Source organism: Scleropages formosus, chromosome 2 (assembly GCF_900964775.1).
Source record: "Scleropages formosus chromosome 2, fSclFor1.1, whole genome shotgun sequence".
In the NCBI taxonomy this organism is placed as follows: domain Eukaryota; kingdom Metazoa; phylum Chordata; class Actinopteri; order Osteoglossiformes; family Osteoglossidae; genus Scleropages; species Scleropages formosus.
The window spans coordinates 42,601,259-42,624,488 of NC_041807.1; the positions used below are offsets into that span (position 1 = coordinate 42,601,259).

Here is a 23,230-nt window from a genome sequence, read left to right on the forward strand (position 1 = left end):
TTTTGGCCACAGCTGTGCCTGGCTGCTTCCACAATGGAGGTTTTGAACAGGAAGGTCAGAGAACCATATCTTCCAAAAGGGTAGAAGGTACCACGTTGTTAAAAGAAAAAGTAAAACTTGTCTAAGAGCGTAAAAAAATAGCATTTATGTCTTTTAAAGGCGCAAATGAAATTGTTGCCTGTTTAGAAAAACATAAGGACTCTTTTCGTAGCCTTTAAATATCTACTGTCATTTCCAAAAAACAAAAAAATCCTGCCAAATTTCTGAAAACTGTTTGAACACCTTGATTTAAATGGCTAAATTGCAAAATTTAGCAAAAAAATAAATAAATAGAACTACAGGTCTGCCAAATAGCTTTGCCTCCAAGGTTAAAAATAAAATGTTTCATTAAACAATTCAACTTGATATGCCCTGAGAAAAAAAATTACATATTCCGTGCAACAATTTTCAGAATTCAATGGGCCTTTCCACGAGACACATTATCCATAAACGTATTTATTGATACAGCATACATGTACACTGTAGGGGAAGGAAGTGTAATACAGAATAGAACACATTTTTGGAAAAAAGAAAAAGAAATATATTCAAACCAGCAGCCTGTATAGAAATTAAGGTTGCACACATAATTTTTCATGTCAAGTCATCACCAGCAAACGGAGCAGGCATATTCATTAAAAATTGTCCACACTATCATTTTTATTTCAGAAATGGTCCATGTCAAACTGTGCATCGAATTCTTCCACTGACAAGACAGCAGAGCCCAGAAGAGGTGTTGCGTGGTTTTCCCACTATTCCCTAAAGTCAATAATGCATCTGCACTCAAGTGCTGACCATTCCCGTGGCCACGTTCCTGCCTTCTAGCTCATCTCCATCTCCATCTCCATGCCAGAGGAGGACTTGAGGGGGACTGAGTCGAATCCATCAGATGTTCTCTGCAAAAGCAAGCATGCTTATTCTTGCTCACCATTTTGACACGTTCATGATGCAATGTGCGTTGCTTCAAAGCAAATCCGCTTCTCCAATGAAACATAATTCATACTGAAGTCTCTCAACAAATTCCGCAAAGATGTGAAGTACTACGATAGCCTTCATAGTGCCATATAGTGACATATCTGTGCAACCAAATGCAGAAAAAAGAGCACCTGTAGCAATCACACACGTAGCTATGTGCCTGACCACAAGTCAACCCTTAGGATGAAGAAATCGTGTTTAAGACCACAAGTGAATGTCTCATATTGCCATGAACATTTCACAGCAGGCATCGCTTGTCACACCCTCCAAAGGCAGGAGCACAGACCTGTCTGGAGAAGGACTTTATCTTGCTGGAGATGGACTTCTTGGTGAGGTAGATGAGGTCGTCGTCCGCATCCTCGCCCTCCATGATGGCGCAGCTGTCTGCGGCGGGGAGCTCGCACTCTCTCTCGCCAGCGTTCATCATTAGCTTTGAGTACTTGTACTCCAGTCTGCAGGGACAATCACACCCGGTACAAAGGTAATGGAGATGCTACTGGGCACCCACAGCACCCCCTACGGCCTCCCCCTACCTGCGAGTCCTCTTCCAGAAGTAGCAGCTGAGCGCGATGAGCAGCAGGCCGGCCACGGTGCCAGTGAACACGCCGAATTTGAGCCAGAAGTCCAGGGTGACGCAGGCGCTCAGCTTCTGGGCCGGGAGGGGGACACCCCTACTGCAGCCAAGGGGCTCCTGCCACACATAGGTGGTCCTCTGGAACACAAAAGCGCGCGCGCGCACACACACACACACACACACACACACGGGTCACGGTGTGTTTATAAGCAGGACTTATAGCTTAGTGTCACGCACTCTGATGTGACCTTCATTTCAAGGCTCAAAGTCTCGGTCCCCCCCCACCTGAATGCCCTGGATGCAGCCGCTCACAATCTCCTTATAGTGGCGGGCAGAGCACAGCGGGCAGGCGTGCCTCGTCCGCCACAGGAAGTGGAAGGAGCAGCCGTCACAGGTGCCTTCAGGACACGTACTGAGGACAGATGGACACACAATTGATCACAGGGGTGTCGTACGGTAACAATCTCATGTGCTGCAACTGATTTTCATAATATATTTGAAATTTCATTGTGTTCATTCTGATGTTTTATTAATTGTATGAGTGACTGTGTGTTTTATGATAGTTAAATGACAGAGTTGTGCTGATGTTTGAACCAGAGTAAGGGACTCCTTGGAGATCTTCATTGTGCTTGGGCTTTGGGCACCCCTAAGGGTTTATGTGTGCATAGGCGCAGGGTTTGGTCTCTGGTTAAACTCATGTCATTTTTTTCAGGTCTTACTTTTACTTGCTATTGGCAGATGTTTTTCTCCCAAGGAACAAACATCACATGACACTGTGCTTCTAAATGTCCTTTGAACTGAAAGTGCTGAAGATTCACAGGTGTACCAATAACCTGTCATTTACTGGTAAACAGAGTACTGTGGCTATCAGTTATGTTTTTTATTTTTATTATTTTTTCCTCATGTGTTATGAAGATGAGCTAGGGTTTCAGCAGAGGAGGTGATGCACAGACACTCAGTGGATACCACAGTGCTTTCAGCTCTTGCTGGAGAGTTGCGCTCTTTCTTCATGCCATCAGCACCCGGTTCCACCGGTTTCCCTGTCGGTGACCTGACGACCCAACCGCAGCGTCCTTGTATGTACCTTGGCAAAGACAGCTGGTCATCCTCCGAAACTGAGGGGTCACATCGCAGTCTGATGGTGGTGGTCCGGCCATTTTTGCACGCTGGAGTTGCTTCTGCTGATCTGCCAAAACAGTAAATCAACTAAACAAATAGGATTTTATATTTATGAAAATTCTGCCGCACACTGTAGCACACAGGATAGGGCTCTTCAGAGCATCACAGCTTTTCACTCTGCCATTAACACCAATGAATGGAGACGATGACTCTCGTGACTGGAGGAGCACACGGCCTTCAGCAGCACCCATCTTCATAATACTACGTCGGGTGCCCTCACCGGTAGTAGAAGATGACGTCAGGCAGACTGGAGTCTGCAGGGAAATGATCTTGGGGAGAGGAGATGTGATCCAGGGTTGACTCTGTAGTGACCCCTGAGAAGAAAAGGTCAGCAATTGAATAGTAAGAATAGCAAACACCAGACTCTCATGATGTGGTAAGACAATGTGGGGAGGACTCCTGTGTCATGGTGACGGTCACCATGGAGACATTCTTTAGCTGGGAAGATTCAGTGCAGTTACAAGTGGATCCAGCAACCCCAAAACTAACACGCGATGGGTAAAAAGCTGAATCAAGCTGGAGCCAATTAAAGGTAAATTTACACTAAGAAGGGGGGTGTGTCCACAACAAGAAAAGGCGTGGCCACAAATTTCTCGCAGGTGTTACCAATCAAAGTGTCGCCGATGCTGAAGGGCTGAGACGACACCACACGCTGATTTCTGAGCTCTGACGGCACAACTGTGGCCTGGCAGACGTGACCTCTGACCTCCCGTTTGTTCTTAGTCACATTGTCGACGCAAACCGCTTCTGGCCTGCCCTGAGGAGCCCCAAACAGAGGGTGTGTTTGCATGAGGCGGTCAGTTCAGGAGCTCCTTCTCAACAGGCCTGTTAGCTGTCCACAGCTGTCCATTACTTGACATGGAAACTCAACATGGGCGATCCAACATCGGAGAATCCTACTGAGACGAAAGGGAGTCTGTGCAACTATGATAAAGCTCTTTTTAGTTCTATTTATTCACTAGCTTGTGTTTCCAGAACTTTGGAAACAACTTGTACAACTTAAAGTTTGACCTTTTTCACATGGTTTGTGACTTTTCTGGTACAACAACAGGATCTTCTGGCACTTACTATTAGCAATCATTAACACCACACATGAAGAGGGACTCGACCACTAGACATCACCTCACTCCCGCAGAGGCTGACACTGAACTGGTGGAAGTAGCGGAGCCCTTTGCTGGTGAAGCGTGGGCCACTTCGGAAGTGCGTGACGTTGGCCAACGGGGAGAAGTCGTAGCGAGCCGTACCCTCTCTCTCCAGCACCAAGGTGCAGTCACTCACGCAGGCAGAGCGATCCTGAGGATACCACGAGCATAAGCAACACATAGAGGCTCGGGGACTTGGGGTAGAGGGATGAGCAGATGGTGGAGCAGAAGGAGAACCACAGGAACGAGTGATGCGGAGAAGGGAGGAGATGATGCTTACCTGATTGCTACGGGTGTTAGGGCCACAGGGCAGACAGGCCTCCACTCCTATGGGCTGTTCGGTTCGGACGATGCTATTGGGTGGGCAGCTCAGACATGTACTGGAGTCATTGAGCATGTAGTGGCCAACAGGGCAGGGAACACAGGCTCCTCCCATGTGGGATTCATCCGTATGGGACGCACCCACTGCGCAGTGACGGCATCCGAAGGCCACGCCTCCAATCACATTTGTGATGCTGATCGAGTAGATCTTGGCAAAGTCTACGCTGTATTGCCGCTCCTTCAGAGACAGGGAGCGGGGGAGGGGAGCGGTGGGGAGGAAAGAGAGGGTAGAGAGAGTCACACAAGTCAGCAGCAGTCGACCCCAAGAGGACTCAATCTACACCCCGTAAGGGTGGGGTAAAGGATTGATTTTGGAGGAGCTAGGCTGGTAGTACCTAAACGTGTCTCATGTACCTTAAGTTATAACCATTCAATTTCTGAGGATACACGCATTACCTAATTTATTTATTCAGTTATTATTGTAGGTTTTTCACTGTTATGTTTTCTAAAATTTCTCTAGCGTAGTGATTTGTAGTGAGGATGGCCTGCTTTTCCACTTTCCGTCATTAATTGGCAGCAAAGTACTATCATGTAGAAAGGAAACTTCACAGAATTGTGCAGGAACAATTTCATTCAGCACATTTTTTTTATGTATTATGGCTATATCTGAGGCTTTTACATAAACAAATAAATAGAGGTGTATTATCATCATCATCATCATCATCAATAATAATAATAAAGATCATTATCAAATGAAAGCGGCCAGATGCTGATGAACACTTCAAAAGCTTATGTGATGAATCAGTTCCAACCTTCTGGCCAGTTTTGTTGCGCCTTCAGTCACAAATGAGACGTAGTTGTTGTTTAACGTCAAACACTTTTTAAACACATTTTCCCAATGCTATCCTCTATCCGCTATCCTCCATTGCACTACACTGGTACCTGATACACAGCATAAACATATCGCTGTCTTTCATGTATAATACAGAATGCAACACGCTGAACAGGACGTTGTGGAGATGATGTGAGACAGCAGTGCTACTCGCAGCCACCACGTCCCCCTGTTGTATTGTAGCTTTACCTTATATTTTTTTGCAGAACCTAGTCTGTAGATTGTATTCATTGTGATGCAGCTGGACTTTCTACAGCAAAGACTTCTTCTCCCAGTTCGTTTGTCAGTGCGGTACACGTGTACATGTAATTGACATGTACTTGACTTACTTCTTGTGTAATGCGTGTAGCCCAAACCCTAACCCTAAGTTTCCCATTTGTAAGTACAGGACAGTTAGCAGAATTTGTGACAAAATCACAGCTTTTTCGTGGTGTCCTCCTCACGAGTCCCGCTCTGCTCTCTATGTACCTCGCTGTGACCCTTTGTATGCTGGAAAGCCCAGGTGAAGCAGGTGCTGCTGTTCCTTCTGATGATGTATGAGTAGGACTGCTTCTCCCTGGTGCCACCCCAGCGCTCCACTTCCTGATTGTTCCACTCGCTGGAGCCCTGGTAAGAGAAATGGCAAACCATGCTCCACACATCAGCCACAATGCAGTTTTTCAGATCTTGCTCATCACCGGCAAGGAGCTTGTTCATCATCAGAGGTGACGGTTGTCTCACACACGCAAACGTGGGACAGCGGTGTAACGCACCGAGCTGAAGTACAGCATGCAGTCGGCTGAGCACCTGGTCTCAAAGACGAAGGTGATCTTTGCAAGGTCATTATTAGGCATCTCTCTAGCGATGGACTGGGTCAGCCTGTAGGAAGGAGGACACATGTTCAGTCTTCCACCACCTCACAAGGTAACCTGTTCCTGAAAGAGCCTTCAGAAGGTGAGCTCTCATAACTCGAAGATGTAATCACCAGTAGCTTCAATGGTAAAAATTTATGTGGTAAAGTTCTTCAGCATCTCCCAAACAAGGTGGATGGTCTTGTAGCAACCAGCCTGCAAAGGGGCATGTCCCTTTGGTGGAAACATCAAACTACTTGCATGGATGGCTGATTGTGGGACAGGAGGAGAGATGAGATGAGATGGAAATGATGTCCCCATGTGTTCCGCACTACGTAATTCCCACCTGTATCCCGGGACAGTGAGGGTCAGCGTCATGTAGTTGGAGTCCAGGTCTCCTGGTGTGGTGTAGATGTAGTCCCCAGCAACCTCCCATGCTGCAGGCACATGAAAGCCCACGCAACTGACCATGGAGGAATCACCACTGGTAGAGTCACAGTCAAACATCACTCACTGACAGAGACAATCCAAAATCCAGGAGACCTCAGGCAGGGCAGTAGCCTACGTGTTCAGACACGTCAAGGGTATCTAAGAACCTCAGAGCAGTCCGCACATGTGTTTCGCTTCGGCCTCAACACATACTGCCCCGAGAGCAATATTATACGTTTGTGATATACATAAGGAGACATGGAAGCTCCAGGGAAATTTCTCCACCAAATAGCCGGCAATACCTGTCACCCTGTCTGAGCCGCTGTACTCCCAACTGTATACTGAGCTCTTCATGTTGCTGGGCATCGTGTTCCACCACTTGTACTCGAACCCAAGAATCGGCTCAGTCCCTGCAGGGCACTGGACACATGCTGTGGAGATGTAATGCAGAAAACCGTCTCGCCTCAGTTGGTCTACTTTGTCATGATGGCCACCAGGTGGCGCTGTTGTCTTTCAGCAGGAACCCTGCTGGCGTTCACTTCAGAAAAATGTCCATCCTAAAGTGCCTCAGTAAAGCGTCCACTTGTGCAAGTGGTTCGATAGCTATAAAATGTGATCCGCAATCTAATTACATCATTCGCTCACACAAGTCAGAAGCAGGTCAAGGTGGGTACTGGGGGAAGGACATGGGGTCCATACCTGTCCCATTGGAGTAGGAGCCGGACGGGCAAGGCTCGCAGGAGGACACATTGCTGCTGAAGAAGCCAGGGTTACAAGGGGGACACAGCTCCATTTTGCCCGAGGCTGGCAGCTTCACCGCCCCATCAGTGCTCTCGCTGCAGATCTTCGGCTCAATCCACCTGTACATTAGCTGGGTCTGGAGGTCGGGAGGAAGAGTCACCCAAGTTGGGGGTGGGGAGAGATCCACAGAGATAGAGTGCAGGTGCATTACACCCAGGAGCGATCGCGCACATACGTGACATGAAACAGCCCTCCTACCGTACCTGGCCGTTGGCATCACAAGGCATGTGGGTGTAGAAGTAGTCGCTGTCTTTACAAGGCGGTCGAGGCTCACAGGCCCCTGAACCGGGGCCTAGAACATAGACAGCAGTGTAGGATGTAGGGTAAAGATTCATTCATACCTCAAAATCAAAGATGACAGTCATGTGGTCTGTTATGAGCACACCTCTATTGTGTGAATGTATGGATTGTTGGCGGCTCTGCTATAAAAGTCAGAATGATCAGTTAAAATTCAGTTGTCCTAACGGAGTAGCGAGAGACGCCGCAGGTCCGGGGCCGAGCAGAGGGCCCCGGCGCTCTGTTACCTGCGTACTGGTGCTGCGCACACGACTGGCATGAGGTGGAGCCCTTGTTGGAGTAGGTGTTGGCCGGACAGGGGGCGCAATGGGCCGCACCAGCCTGCTTGCTGAAGGTGCCAGGCTTGCAGTGGAAACACTCTGATGTGTAGGCGACCCCTGCGGCGACGGCACACGAGTCACCACTTACTGCCACGGTCAGAATTCACACTCTTTTTTTACCATATTCACCCAACACATCAAATAGGGTTTGACTGAACTACAGACTGGTGTCAGACCTCAGCAAGATGGCCAGCAGGTGGCGAAATGGTGAGAGCTACTCCTTGCACTCAGAGGATCTAGGGTTGAATCCCACTCTGGAAATAAAACCCTACATCAAGGTTTTTACCTTGAACTGATAGAGTTAAAAATTACCAAGCTGTACAAATGGGTAAATTAGTGTAAGTAGTTCAGCACTTTACTGTTTGTCCGTTTGGAAAAATGTGTGAAATAATATAATTTATCTAGGAAAAGCAGCCAGATTTGGTACACTTGACCTGATTTGGCATTTTTTTAAAAAAAAAATAAATAAATAAATAAATAATAATAATAAAAAAAAAACTATGTATCACCACTTCACTGTATCATTTGTTTGTGGTCATCAGTCGTTGCTTTTTTTGGTCTCTTATTTGTTTCATCTGTAACCCTGGGAAACTGCTCAGGGTGGAGTGAATTGTACTGTATTGTATCAGGGTAATAAACAGGTTCACAAAAATATAGTATATTGCCTTTACTCATAAAATAAAATAAGAACTGGTAAAACATTAAGCCTCACACACTGTGCATGTCATGTTGACCCTTTTTCACACTTTCTGTTGTACTAGGATGCTCGGGGGTATCTAGGGGTACCTGAGTCTCCCCAGACAGAGCTGATGTCTCTCACCGACAAGCTCAGTTTCTGTGCAATGCGTTCAGAAACATTATTCATTGGTGGAAATTCATTTTTTCCTCTTTTGCCCGGAAATGTGGAGGTCTCCCGCTTTAAGCTGACGTCTTGTCACTCCAACGTGCGCAAGACGCCACCGCAGCGCACGACAAAGTCAAGCCGCAGGGCACTCGATTGCGCTCTGCCTCGGCTACCTTACGCTGTCGTACCTGTGATGGCAATGTTGCGCAGCAGCACCGGTCTGGCCGAGCCGGACGCCAGGGAGAAGGCGGTGGTCTGCCAGTACAGCACATTGTTCCCTTTGCTCAGCTCCACCTGCAGATAGGACACCCTGCTCAGTGCCAGTCACACAACACCCCTGAAGCAGTAGCATTTTCCAACAAACCAGTTTGAGTCACACCCAGGGGTTTTCAGAAGCTCTAACGATGGTCCTGTAACTGCCACTGAAGGCAGAGTGTCTTGCGCAGCCGGTGCACTAAGAGACTCACATAATGGGAGCTCCAGTCGCTCTCTGTGCTCTTCATCCACCTGCTCTGCGCCTCCGTCGACTGGCACTGGTCATTCTGGACCTGCATGTCACAGCCAGAGGAGGTAGTCCATGAGGATCCCGCCATCAAGTGTACCTCCATTTATTTTAGGGAAAGGAAAATTTCAGAAAGCACAGGACCACACCCGTCACAGAGTCAAATGATGTCTCCTGTTTCAACCTCAGTATTGACTGGCAGCCCAGAGTAAAACTCTCTCTTCCCTGAGATCACAGCGACAAGCTCCAGCAACGTGAGGGAACCAGTTCACCTACAGTAACGTGGACAGATAAGCTCAGATGCTCCTGTCTGTGGGCCACCTTCTCGAACTACTGCCCAGTCGCCGTTTCACTCCTGCCTCGTGCCATTCGCAGCCTCTCTGAGGTTAATGTTTGATTTCTCCTCCTTACGAGATCGGGCTGAACAAGACAGGCTGCTCGCGGTTCCCTCCGCTCGTTTCTGGCCCTTTCTACACAGGGAAGCTAAGCTGAGAGCTGGGGGGGAGGGGGAGCACTCACGTAGAACTCGAAGGAAACGCTGCTGTCGGGGTAGAAGTATTCGAAGGCCACCGTGCCCGACTGTTTGAGGCTGACGGTGTAAGTCAAGGTGGAGGTGCACTCGTCCGTGTTCGAGGCTATATAGTCGCCCTTTGGGACCCAGGTCGAGCTGTGGACACAAGACAGAAGAGTTAAAATACAGCCCTGAGAATCAGACGATGAGCAACATCCCAACTGGAGTTCTGTACATGACTGAAATAAATTTTTTATATCGTAATATTTCTTCGGAGCTCCCCAGTGTATAACTGGAACAGCAACAAACATAAACGAAGGCCATAGACAGACTGCATAACATCCACCCATCACAATGTGTGACTCAGTCCACTTTTACCTTGCATTGCGCTACTTGTACAATGGGCAGAATTAACTTTCACCTGGCTAATACATTTCAACTAGACCTGAAAATGAGGGTTCTGTCGAGTGAAATAACGTCCCAGCGAATGATGTTAATGGATGCTAAACCCCACAGAGATGGAGCTACTTATGGACTTTCTTTATCTGCCCCAGTCTGTCCTCCCCTGCACTGCAAGTAGTGGTTTCTCTTCTGCAGAAAAGCAGCACATTTTTCTTCAGCAACATTCTTCTGGTTTGCAACACATATGATTTAGGAAGGATGTCCTTCCAGAACCACACTGTACAAGAAGAAGCAAAAAAAAATAATTTACACTTCTTTATATGTTTGCAGATACTATTTCACTTTCCCTCGGACTGTCTTTATCATTCATAACCATGATCAGCAGGGTTCTATATGTATTTCAAATGCATGATGTTCACACACAGTCCTGCTTACAACATCCCACTTTGGATCTACAACCCTAGAATTTCCCTGAGTGGGAAAATTTAGTCCGAGACTGTAAAACTGTGGTGAAACGGTGTAGCCATCAGGGGCCATGATTCACAGCCAATTAATCAATAAGAGAGCTGAGATGGGTGCAAAGCGAGATCTTCCTCGTGAAAAGCATGCTTTCTATCTAGGATGCTCAGGAGGGGGTGTGAGGGCAGGTACTAACACATGGACCTTCACAGGTTTATTTTTTTCCCTGCCTTTCAGTTGGGAGTTTTTTTTTTCCTCCTCTGTGACCAGCTGGCTTCCTGTATAGCTTTACTACCTAGTATGGTTCTTGTGTAAATGTAGGCATTTAATGGAATTTAACTTATGGTTAAACTTTTAGCTATGCTATTGTGTCTCCTGGTTCTTTGTACTGTGTGACTGTTAGAAGAACATTCTGTGCGAATCAGTTGAACTGAAGTGAAACATCCTGCCCTCAAACAATCACACTAACTTCGAGCAGTTGGCAAAAACATCCCCAGCGCTCATGTCCGTGCCATAGCTGAAGAATCCAGGCGGCAGGGTGTCCCACTCATCGAACCCAACGCCTGTCCCCAGCGAGTAGGTCCCAGCTGCACACTTCTGGCACTCCTGAGTCTCCATGTCCAGGAACTCGCCTGCCTTGCAGGAGAAGGCTGTCCGGTGAGGAAGAGAGAGCAGTGAACAGCGGATGTGAGACTAGGACAACAAAGCACGGTTGTGACTAATTGCTAATGGAAGAAAGACGTGAAGGAAGCTTCACTGCGGACTTCATCTTTATGCACAAATTTGCCTTCCCAAAGCAACGGCTCTCTACTTGGAGCCATTCCAACACGATTAGTAAATGACACCTATGAAACAGTGTGGGTCCCCAGTTCCCCATGCCACTTGTATGAGAACACAGAATATATCTACAAATATGTAGATTTCCCTCTTCCTGGGTACCTGAGTAGAGAGGGAACTTGAACGCAGGGCCTCCAAGGACAGGTAACAGTTCTGACCACTACACTACAAGATACATCAGATGAGCTGCTGAAGCGAGAGTTTGACGGGGTAGGGAAGTGTTACTTACAGCACTGGGTGCCCCTCACGGGGTCAGGTAGGCCCGTACAGGTGTCCGGCTTGTTGGGTACGGCCACCCTCCAGCGAGAGCCCAGGACGTCGCACTCCGTGTACTCAAAGTGGAAGTCCGACTGCAGACACACCACACATGACATTTCATTGTTATGCTCGGCACTGAGCTCTGCATAAACTCACAGACGCCAACTGTTCATTGCCACCGCAGCCCACCAAACCCATCCTGGTGTGAGAACAATAGCAAAGATAATGTGTAAACTGAAAATGGAGCCTCGAGCAGAGCCTCCGGGTAAATTTGCACACTGACTCATTTTTCTATGTACAGAAGTCAGTCTGTCCAAAAAGATACTGAATCAATATTTGCAAAGGAGCATGTCCTGGCCCTCAGCCTTGATGACTTTCATAAAGGAAGTCAAGTGTTTGCTGTTACCTGGTGGAGTGGGCTTGTTTACCACACTGAAGGGCGTCGACAAGCAACGGGCCGACAGCAGAAAGCCTTTAGCAAACAGCGACTTGTACCAGCCCTGCTACACGCCATGCAGGCACTGTGAAGGAGAACTGGCTCGCAAAGCCTTGGTGAACTGGAATGCCTGACTCTCTTTTCCCATTAAACCCTTAATTACACACACACACACACACACACACACACACACACACACAGTCTGAAACCGCTTGTTCCAAGCAGGGTCGCAGCAAGCTGGAGCCTAACCCAGCAACACAGGGCACAAGGCTGGAGGGGGAGTGGACACACCCAGGACAGGACACCAGTCCATCGCAAGGCACCCCACATGGGACTCGAACCCCAGACCCCCCCCTTGAGCGTAGGACCCAGTCAAGCCCCTGCACCACCGTGCCATCATGCCTCCCCCCCATTACATTTAATTTAGTTGACACTTTTCTCCAAAGCAACTTACAGTGTTAATTTACAATTACTTATCTGTTTATACTCATTTATATATTAATGAGACTAAACATAACACGTGCCACCGAGGAAACACAGGGAAGAAGGGATGCGACCTACTGGCCAGTGGGTGGGCGGAAGGAGTAGGTTTACTAGCCGAGACAGAGGAAAAGTGCTTTACTGAGTACAGGAAGAGCACTTAGCTAAACCTGCCGAATCCTGTTTTGATTCGCATCAAGGTTAATAATTAATGGATATTACACAAATAGACCCAAAGTCAGGAATTTTCTTACTATTAATGCTATTAATGCTCTTTCTTCCACTAATGGCAGGGAAGCGGAAAGGCCGGGCAGAAATTAAAATCTTGTGCCGTGTGTGTAGTATGTTATGGCCTTTCACAGGACACCCTGTTCTGACTCTTTGTCCATTTATCATTCATCATAGAGCTGCTGACCCATAAGAGGGTCAAAAAATCCCAGTCCCTCCTCTTGTAACATCAACACTGATCAAGTGTCCTTCTCCCTCAAGGACCCCACGACTGGGTCCATCCCTAGTTGCCAGGGTCTATGAACGGGCTCACGATGCAACGTACCTTGGGCTCCCAGGGCAGCTGGGCTCTAATGGAAACATGCTCAGAGATGTGTAACCTCATACCTGATGCCCAGCTCCATATTAATGATGTTGCCACTAGCAACAGGTCGGAGCGGTCCAACAACAAATCACTCCATGGAATAATGGCAAAAGGCTTTGATTAACAATGAATGGTGTATTTATCCGCGAGTAAAAACGTGTACCATTATAGTCACCCTTCATGGGGATTTACTAAATTCATGTGTTTGCTGTTGACACCAGAACCCAGAAAGCACTAAATTGCTGGTTCTACCATACAGTGCTATAGATATTGAGAAAACACAGACAATCACTGTGCCCATATCCCAGACATGCAGTGCAATACAATCTGCACTCTAAGGAAATGAGGATTCAGAGAGTCTTATAAAAACTGAGGCAGAAAATACAAACCATAGTGTAAATCTGGATGTTGATGCACATGTTGTCCTTGACCTACCGAACCGGTCACCAGCTGAGACGCAGATTCAGTTCAAAGACCATCTGGCAGGGACACTGAACCATCTCTTTTTGCCATTCATTCCTTGGGTGGTGGAACGGGCTTCTTCAGAGACTCAGAAGTATCGGGTCTCTCCGTCTCGTAGAGAGAAGACTAAACCGATCCCTTCGAAGTTTATGTATAGCCCATAATCACTGATGGCTTGTGACTTTTTATACAGCATATTCTTTTATTATTTTATTTCATTTTCATGCAAACCTGTACTATGCAAGGTTACACTTAACATAGCTGCTAAGGACTTCTGTTGTAGTTTCATGCAGGTACTGCACTTATATGATGGTTATTTTGGAAAAAGAATGACATCTGCTACATGAATGAATGTTTTAAAAAAATGGTGATATATACATTTTTTCAGACATACATTTCAAACACTAAACTTTTACCTTTAACGTAACTATCCTGACATGCTTTATCAAACTGCCCACACCATTTAAAGACAGATTGTAGAATATCATGAACCAGTTTATTTATTTGGATGCGGCTCTGGGCTCCTTCACTGGGTCTTTAGATTTTTGTGTTTTCAATGTGCAAATGTTGTATTAAACTTGCTTTGCAGTTACCAAAGTAGTGCAGAGTGTTTAAACGCTATCCATTTGCGTAGAAATTGAGCGATCAAGAGAACAATCTGAAAGGTCCCATATCTTTGATTAAAACACAATGGACCCAAACTGTGCTCTTCAATGTGAGACCGAACACTGTGCTTCATTTGCCTTGTCATGCCCGCTAAAGGACAAAGGCAATGACAAGCCAGCCACCTTTTCATGAAACCCCACCTGTGACGGAAACACACAAACCTGATAAATAGCTTGAGGTTATCAAATGCTGCAATTACTATGCAAATACCAGTGTAGAAATGCAGGCAGCTGATTGGCTGAACACAGGGGCATGGGACAGAATTACTCATATTATAGCTCCATGGCTCCAGCTGTCGAATGGGGAGATGAAGAAACCTTGAGCTACTTGTGAGGTTGTTTAACACCAGTAAAGTGCTGGGTGGCAGGGTCTCCAACACCTGGGTTGGTTGAACAACTGTGTAAATGTTCCATGGGAACAACAAACCTCAGTTCATTGGGTCAATTTGCACCATCTCCATTTCTCTGTGACTCATTATGCAAATGTGTTGCCTTCCAACATTGAATGTCTTTAACCTTCTTCTTTTTTTAGATTGAAAGTGTTTCCATCAACAAACTTGCTCGTGACATTTCAGCCACTAGACTGCAAAGTACTGACCCACAGTCCACCCTGGCTTGGTGACTTACACACATGCTGGATTCACACGCAAGGCACCTCACAGGAGTAAACTCATCTGTGACCACATGATCAAGTCTATCTTCCAAACACATGTATAATTTTTTTTTTTTCAGTTAATAAATTAAGTTACAAGTTAACTGTTAAATTTCAGCTCAGGCTTATATTCTGTATCCACCAAAGGGTTAAATTAAAGCAAAATGCACATCAAACTGCCCCATTTGGAAAGGCCTTGCATTTGTTTTGACAGTTTACATTTGTAAAATGTGTAATTCACATGTCTCAGGTGTTGCAGTCACACAACATCTACTCCCAAATTCCTGATGTAAACACCCTTGGGATCATTCATGTGACTCCGACAACTTTTCCGCTGAGCAGCTCAAACGAAACGTGTCAAATTTGCATCCCATGGTGCAGATAAAAGCCCTTTCTCCCACGTAGCTTTGCATCCCATTACAGGGCAACTTATTAGACAGTCCAATGCACCGCCATGTCTTGGTTCTACACACCGATGCACGACTGCAAAGTGGCCACGCATTTCAGTGTAGTACTGAAAGAACCAAGTACCAAGTCAAACCTCATCTGGACTATAGCAGACAACCAAAAAAAAAAAAAAAAAAAAGGGGGGTAACATTTACACACACACACAAACTTCTGAGCCGCTTGTCCCATACGGGGTCGCGGGGAGCCGAAGCCCAACCCGGCAACACAGGGCGTAGGGCTGGAGGGGGAGGGGACACACCAAGGACAGGACGCCACTCCGTCACAAGGCACCCCAAACAGGATTTGAACCCCAGATCCACCAGAGAGCAGGACCCGGTCCAACCCACTGCGCCACCGCACCCCCAGGGAAACATTTAATATGATTTTAATCACAGTACTGTAAAATATTTAGAACAGGCTGATGCTGAATTGACAATGTTTTATTACATTAGTTCGAAGCAGGAAAAAGAAGTAATAAAGAATGTCTTCTGAAAACATTTTGCAGCATACACAGCGCAGAGCTTTCATAAGGAATAGCTGTGCAAAGTGTGAAACAAGACTGATAATCGAGAAAACGGCTCTACTGATATTTATGCTCCATGCTTATGGAAGTCAATACAGAAAGCATCAACAAGAGTTTGTTGGCTTAGTCACACTCCTGCCAAAACAAATGAGTTCCGCTTCGTCGACAAGCCAATCAATACTTATATTTATGGAATATAAAACGTAAACAGAGCTTTCATGCTGCAGAGGTCTGCCTGTGGGTTCAAACACCAAACAAAACCCTGCTCCCTCCAGACTTTCAGAAAGAGAATCACTGAAAAGCCTGTCATTTCAAAGTTCCAGTGTGAAGGACCTCCTTTTATAAGGTCACTGCTGCTATTTCATTTGCATAGGTGTAACATGGGGGGAGGGGGGGTCCACTCCTTTCAGTACTACTGCTAATGTGCTTTTGGTCTCGCTGACACCTCCAAACTGTTACACCCTGTTCATTTGAATAATCCATGTGTAAACACTTGCCCATTTTACACTGCATCAGGCTTTTCATATATTTCTCAGTAAGTGTGAATGTAAGGACACAAACCATGCAACATGTGACATTACTTAAAATTTTGAAATGAAGGTTGTGCCGATTAAAGTGGTGGGTTTCATGAATTAAGTGGAAGAAATTAAGAGTGTAAAAATGCAACACTGCAAGAGCATCACAATTAAGACTAAATATTTTACACTTATCTGACACTTTTCTCAAAAAAAAAAAAAAAAAAACCAACAACCTTTTCTTGCTCTACCTACAGTTACTCACCCACTTATACAGCTGGCCAATGTAGGTAAGTACTTTGCACAAGGATACTAAAGGCAGCAGGCAGCAGTGAGATTCAAACCTGCAACCACTGGGGCCAAAGGTAGCAGCTCCATCCACTGCGGTACCTGTCGCCCCTTCGACAAGCTTTCTTGACTGTTTGCAGTACAATTGTTTTCTCGTTAATTTTAATTTACATGATAAAGCAACTTCAGTTCATAGAAAGGTTTACATTTCCAAGAGACATCCTGACATGAGTCATAACCTGTGTGAATGTTTATACTACAATAAGCTCTGTGTAAATTCTAGTTTTTTCAGAGTATGAAATCGTAGCAGAGACACGTCTGTGGTCCTTTTGTTGTATTTATACCACAGAGCCTACAAAGTCAACCTTCTACACTACAGAAGAAAGTTGAATAAACCACATAGTATTGACTTCCTCGCTATTTATTCATCTTCCATGCACTTCTTACGAAGTGAGCGGACATGTGGAATCTGGAATCTGATTCGAAATTTTTTTTTTTTTCCAGAAACCATATGCATTTTCTGGAAAATGCGCGTTGAACTGAGCTCATTTAGAATGACTGAATGTCTAGTAGTCCCTGCCAGCTTTTCCCACAGTTACTTCGAGCAGAAAGTAAGTACCATATGGCATATGTTCCTGTTCATGCCATGGGTCCCAGGAGAGAAGACAAGTGGAGCCCGGGAATTACATTCCATCACGGGCTTAAAGTTCATTACTGCGCCACTTTTGTAAAATAGTGAGCTGAAATTGTCAATTAAACCGAAAGAAGGAGCGCAACTCATTCACTGCATCGCGCCACATGTTCGAGGCGCTACATGTTTGTTCACAACTAAGCGCGTCAACAGGAGCTCCTTGGCCTCGGCACGAAACCACCTGTTACCCGTTACCTGCACACTTTTCGAACCGCTACTGAACCGTTAGGATGAGCCCTCACCTCTTTGCACATGGGCAAGTCTCGTGCTCGGATCTCAGCTGCGAGAAGCAGCAGCAACAAAGTGCGCCGTAAAGCGAAGCGCCCGGGATGCGCGTCCCCGTGCGGCATCGCGCCCTGCGGAAGAAGATCCACTCAGCTCAGGTGAAGATCGATGGGCAGGTGAGACGGCAGGTAGCACGGCAGGCAGGACTGGCAATGACGGTTCCAGGACGCGCGTCCTCTTTGCGCTCTGTCTGCAGGACTGGAGTCACAGACCCGCCGCGGCTCGTATAGCAGCAGCACCGTGTTTGCGTTCGGCAGCTCGCGCGCGAGGGGCGGGACATAGCGACTGAACGGGTGATCGGAGCACCTACCGGGCACAGGTGATCACAACATCTACTAGACACAGGTGATCAGAGCACCCACTGCACACGCCACAGGGTTCGAGCAGGTTACACCTGGCCCTGTTAATGTCTCTCTGTCTGACTGTGGTCCAGGACACAACGCAGTGAACTGTGGGTAAGCAGTTGGTCGGGTGGAGCAGGTTACCCTGCAGGGATTAATAAATTCCTGCCCTGTGCGAACAGTAACGAGCTCAACTGCAAACAGACACAATGGTCCATGGAACAGTCGCCACACCTACCATTGGCATTTAAGAATTAAACTTCTTCTCATATAGGATCTGGCATTTTTTTTAGTTAAACCATAGCACTGCAAAACTGTTCGAAAATGTCCCGCGACACTACTTTGAAACGTACGGTTATTTTTGTTCATACTTTCATTTTATGTTAAATTGAACACACACAGCATCGAGAAATAAAATCATTTAAAATCATATTTAGACATTGCTGACAAATGTCAAAAGTTACTGACAGCATCCTAAGAACAAACCAAATTTTTGTTTTTCTTTCTTTAAATTTCATAGTTTCAGCTTCCCATGGCATAGTGTTAGTTAGTGTCTCCGCCGGTTAGTTCATGCCGAGCGCGTGGTTCGACGGCGGGGGGTCTCGTCTCCTAGCAACCGTGCCGTAAACAGTCAGAGACCGAGAAAGAGCGCTGCATTCTGTCTTGTATCTGATTTTGGAACATGTCGAGCACAGCGGATCCTTTCCTGCTGCTGGAATCCGAGCATCACAACACCTTTAGTGGTAAAGAAGGAGAGAGGCAGGTAAACACTGTACTTAGTAAGGTACATGCTTCATGTCTCCTCAAGGAGTTGTTAGCGGAAAAGGACTGGAAAGTGTAAAGATTTTTAAGTAATTAATATCCTTTCTGTGTTCAAGTGTATCATCTGTGGTGTAATTACATCAACAGGAGCTACCTCTGCACTTGGCGCAGAAGGAGCAGCCTTGGCATCGCCTACATGAAGATCCAACTCTAGCCAGCAGCAGAAGACACTACTTACACTTTGAGTCACAGGTAGATCTCTCTAGTAACCTTGTAGTTCATATACATAAATGTTACTGAGCAGAAAATATGTCCTATTGTAAATGAAAAGGGTAGAATAACCAACACTTTTTCTCTGGAGATGCTACAGTTGGGGATGTCTCATATTTAGGCTCCAAAAGACAGTCTGGATTTACACCTGAAGGCTACCTATGATCACCACCAAGATTTCCTGTGGAGCAAGAACCAGACGCTGTATCAGAAAGAGACCTTCACTGATGACCATGGGTTACTGTGTCAAATTATTCTTATTTTTTATTCTTTTTATCAGAAACTTCTGTTGAGAGTGGCTTAATACTCTATCTCTCCACCGGGGAATTACATAAAAATTAAAATAGATGTGACCTCCTTCAAAGGCTAACATACATTTCATTAAACATATAACCAAAACTGAATTTTGCAGGAGGAGTCCAAAGAACCAAGTGAAGGAACAGCCACGTGGCCATGGCACTGAGCGTGCAAAGCTGCGCGTGTGGATTGACCCCCAGAAGTCGTCCATTTATAGCGTTAAAGGACCCATTGGTGAGAATGCAGCGCGGGGTTTGCACTCTAAGCTCTAACCAAGTGCTGATAGCATTGCACCATGAACCAGGAGGTAACATAGAAAAGCAGCAGATTGAAATTCTAGTTAAATTTAATTTACGATGAAATAACATAATAAATTGGTCGTAGACTGGGAGCAGCAGCAGCAGTAATGCGGTCGCTGTACCGGACTGTAGTGGTGAAGGGGGAGCTGAGGCATAAGGCAAAGCTCTCTATTTACCGGTCGATCTACGTCCCTACCCTTACCTATAGTCGTGAACTTTGGGTAATGACCGAAAGAATAAGATTGCGGATGCAGGCGGCTGAAATGAGTTTTCTCCGCAGGGTATTGGGACTTACTCTCCGTGACAGGGTGAGGAGTTCGGACATTCGGGAGGAACTCAGAGTAGAGCAGCTACTCCTCCACATTGAGAGGAGCCAGTTGAGGTGGTTCGTGCATCTAGTAAGGATGCCCCCTGGGTGCCCCCCTTTGGAGGTAAACCGGGCACGGCCAACTGGGATGAGGCCCCGAGGTCGGCCCAGGACCCGCTGGAGGGATTATATCTCCCAGCTGGCCTGGAGCGACCGGGGATCCCCAGGTTGAGCTGGAGGAAGTTGCTGGGGACAGAGGTGGCTGGGCCTCTCTGCTCTCCCTGTTGCCACCATGACCCTACTAGGACAAGTGGGAAAGAAAATGGATGGATGGATGGATGGAAGGAATAACACTTGACAGGGTGAAACGGTGAAGTGCAAAGACTCTAAAATCATGAGGTACATCTCTGCTTCGCTTTCTTTCTTGAGAATCTAACAGGCCCTTGAGTGGCATTATGGAGGCAGCTGGCTGTTGGTATAAAGTACCATCAAATATGCAAAGTGCAAAACCAACACTTAGTAGGACAGCTGGTAGTGTAGTGGTTAGAGTTACTGCCTTTGGACCCAAAGGTCACACAGTCAATTCTGTCTCCAGCTGTAGGACCTTTGAGCAAGGTACTTACCCTAGAAATTGCTTAGCTGTACAAACAGGTAAACAATTCTAAGTAACTTAATCTAAGTTAAGTTAACTTGGGGCGGCACAGCGCTACAGTGAGTAGCGCTGCTGTCTCACAGTGCCTGGGTGGTGCGGGAGTACATGGGTTTGATCCCTGCTCAGTTTGTGTAGAGTTTGCATGTTATCCCTGTGTCTGTGCGGGTTTCCTCCAGGTGCTCGGGTTTCCTCCCACAGTCCAAAGACATGCTGTTCAGGTTCCCCCATAGTGTGTGAGTGACAGAGAGAGTGTGTGCGCGTGTTCCACTGATGTATGGATGAGTGACCCTTTGTAAGTAGTGCCATCTACCAATGTAGTCACCTTGGTGAATAAGGTGTGTGGGCTGATGACACTATAGAGTTCACTGGAAGTTGCTTTGGAGAAAAGCATCTGCTAAATGTAAGCACAATAAACAATGTTGGTAAGGTGTGTCTGTACCTTAAACAATCCAACTAAGGAAAAAATACCAAAAAAATTCTTTAGCTAAGAAGTTTAAAGAAAAATAAATTCACATTACATGCAATGTAAGTGAGCCAGTAAAGTAGAAGAAGAATGCTTTGGTTAAAGGACACAGACTATAGATGCTGAGGAATGAATTCATGGAGAAGCCTTTGGAGTTAATATTTCTCCAAGTTAACCCTATGGACAAGCTGGGAGGTTGGACCCAGGACCGCATACATACAAAGCATTGCTCTACCGCTGAGCTACATCCCCGGCACTGCTACTGCATGTAGAGTAGAACCTTTGTTGGTTTCTGTGTTCATTCATGGCCACAGCTTGTTCCCTTGAAGTCACCGATATTCACTGTACTTTGAGGAGGATGGAACCTGGCTAAGCAAGCAGAAAGGCGGGGTGGATGTTATTTGACGTGAACATGTGGTGGTCGAGATTTTTCAACAAACCCACTTGCAAACAAGGAAGAAAGTAGCAGACCTCGACTTCCTTACTCGGCATACAGGCTGCCTGCGTTTCTCATTGAGCAGGGAGAGGAACAAGCTATGACAGTTACCTGGTGACTCGCGATGCAGTTCGCGTGCATACATAGTCGCTGTAGCGTAGAGATGAGGCGTTCGGCACAGACTCAGAATGCTTGCTTCTGCCTGCAGGCGGGCATTTGAGCGAAGCGCCTGGTGCGCCACTGCAGCTGATGACTCTTACAGCTGAGAAATCGCGAAAGGAATGCAGACACCGCGCAAGGAGACCCGACTATGCGGACTGTAGCCGGTGAGGTTGAGCCAAGGATGAGAAGCAACGCTTGAGCGGCCTAAAAGGGCAGGCACCGACAGGGATTGAACCCGTGATCTTTTGTTTACATTTATTCATTTAGTAGACACTTTTCTCCAAAGCGACTTACAATGGATACTATGTAGTGTTACTAGCCCGCACTCCTTATTCACCAAGGTGACTACACTGCTAGATACATTACTTACAAGGGGTTACTCATCTATGCATCAGTGAAACACACTCACTCTGTGACACTCACACACTATGGGGGAACCTGAACAGCATGTCTTTGGAAACCAGAGCACCCAGAGGAAACCCACACAGACACGGGAAGAACATGCAAACTCCACACAAACTGAGGAGGGATCAAACCCATGTTCTCTCACACCCCCCAGGCACTGTGAGACAGCAGCGCTACTCACTGTGCCACTGTGCCACCCCTCTGGTTATGTCAGTTCCGCAGGAGGCAGGCAATGGATGGGCTCTAACGCCACACTTACAAAATCGCTCACGCCAGCTGAATGTAGAAAGAGATCCACATGGCAGAGAAGTACTTCAATTAAAGGACACATTGGGAAATGCGGACTGAAGCCAGGACCTCGTATGCGCAAAGCCTGTGTTTCAGTGCAGAGGGACACCCGCTTGGGCATGCCACCACTTTGCTGCACTTGGCATGTGCTGTGCAGGGCGATTTGAACCTTTTTAAGGGTTCCTGAAACTCAAAGGCTGTAGCACACAACTGAAGGCACCACATGACCCAGGGTATTTTGAAAAGGGAGCTGCTCATGTAGAACCCCCTTTATGGAGGCAGCAACACATGTGATTAAAGCTCTTGGATCCCCAGGACTGGAACTTTGAAATAATGCAAAGATGTCAGTGACTTTCAGCTGCTTCTGTACACATGGAAGAAAAGAGGGGAAAAAAAAATCATGTAGTACTTATGTCATTTTAAGAAAAAACATCATTCTAATACACTGGGAACATGAATGTTCTTATAAGATGGCTCAGTATTATTCAGAACAAGCAAAGGGCCTGAAGCAAAAACATCACAGTCCAGGCCTCCAAACTACATTTGATATATTTCAGAAATTCTGGAAACATCACACTATGAGCAGCCAGAGCTTTGAAACTGGTCATTAATGTGTAGAAAGTAACCAGAGCCACCAGGACAAGCTCGCAGGTATGTTTTTGAACTGTTTGCATCCCAAACAAAAGGGAAGCCCATTAACACCAGGCTGTCTTTCCCCAGAGAGCCACCACATTGCCACCACCAACAGAGGCTACTCCCGCAAGCAGGACGGCGGATTCTTCTGTGCCTGACCTGGCGCCGCGGTGCCCCTCAATTCTGCATTAATGAACTCTGTACGAGCTGACCGCAACAATGCCATCGGCACACACTTCTCCCAACATTTGAAATAACTATGTTGTAATG

At 46.5% G+C, this 23,230-nt stretch overlaps 3 protein-coding genes across 6 annotated transcripts in view; 2 read left to right on the forward strand and 1 right to left on the reverse strand.

Moving 5' to 3' along the window:
• The window catches only part of LOC108932673 (ribonuclease inhibitor-like), a 100,184-nt gene that overhangs the window by 29,660 nt on the left and 47,294 nt on the right, over window positions 1–23,230 (forward strand). The window lies entirely within an intron of this gene.
• Window positions 531–18,083, reverse strand: elapor1 (endosome-lysosome associated apoptosis and autophagy regulator 1). Of its 3 annotated transcripts, none has more exons than XM_018754493.1 (22): window positions 17,956–18,083; window positions 11,581–11,701; window positions 10,984–11,164; window positions 9,662–9,809; window positions 9,108–9,188; window positions 8,829–8,934; window positions 7,704–7,853; window positions 7,383–7,471; window positions 7,078–7,255; window positions 6,681–6,809; window positions 6,296–6,386; window positions 5,872–5,977; window positions 5,588–5,725; window positions 4,187–4,465; window positions 3,887–4,057; window positions 3,371–3,521; window positions 2,985–3,078; window positions 2,670–2,771; window positions 1,871–1,997; window positions 1,545–1,723; window positions 1,298–1,463; window positions 531–932 (listed from the first exon to the last, which is right to left on the reverse strand). In XM_018754493.1, the coding sequence occupies exons 3-22, from the start codon at window positions 11,130–11,132 to the stop codon at window positions 858–860; spliced, it is 2,709 nt and encodes a 902-aa protein (XP_018610009.1). In that variant the 5' UTR covers window positions 11,133–11,164; window positions 11,581–11,701; window positions 17,956–18,083; the 3' UTR covers window positions 531–857. The 3 variants fall into 3 exon arrangements, 2 of the variants coding, with proteins under 2 accessions (XP_018610009.1, XP_018610008.1); XM_018754492.2 differs by lacking the exon at window positions 17,956–18,083 and adding an exon at window positions 17,603–17,935; XR_003797121.1 differs by lacking the exons at window positions 531–932; window positions 1,298–1,463; window positions 17,956–18,083 and adding an exon at window positions 17,603–17,935 and having other exon boundaries at window positions 1,552–1,723; window positions 2,670–2,766.
• Window positions 17,670–23,200, forward strand: cfap276 (cilia and flagella associated protein 276). Of its 2 annotated transcripts, XM_018754494.1 has the most exons (6): window positions 17,670–17,761; window positions 18,896–19,000; window positions 19,140–19,255; window positions 19,431–19,549; window positions 19,895–19,922; window positions 23,048–23,200. In XM_018754494.1, the coding sequence occupies exons 1-6, from the start codon at window positions 17,690–17,692 to the stop codon at window positions 23,169–23,171; spliced, it is 564 nt and encodes a 187-aa protein (XP_018610010.1). In that variant the 5' UTR covers window positions 17,670–17,689; the 3' UTR covers window positions 23,172–23,200. The 2 variants fall into 2 exon arrangements, with proteins under 2 accessions (XP_018610010.1, XP_018610011.1); XM_018754495.1 differs by lacking the exon at window positions 19,895–19,922 and having other exon boundaries at window positions 23,048–23,187.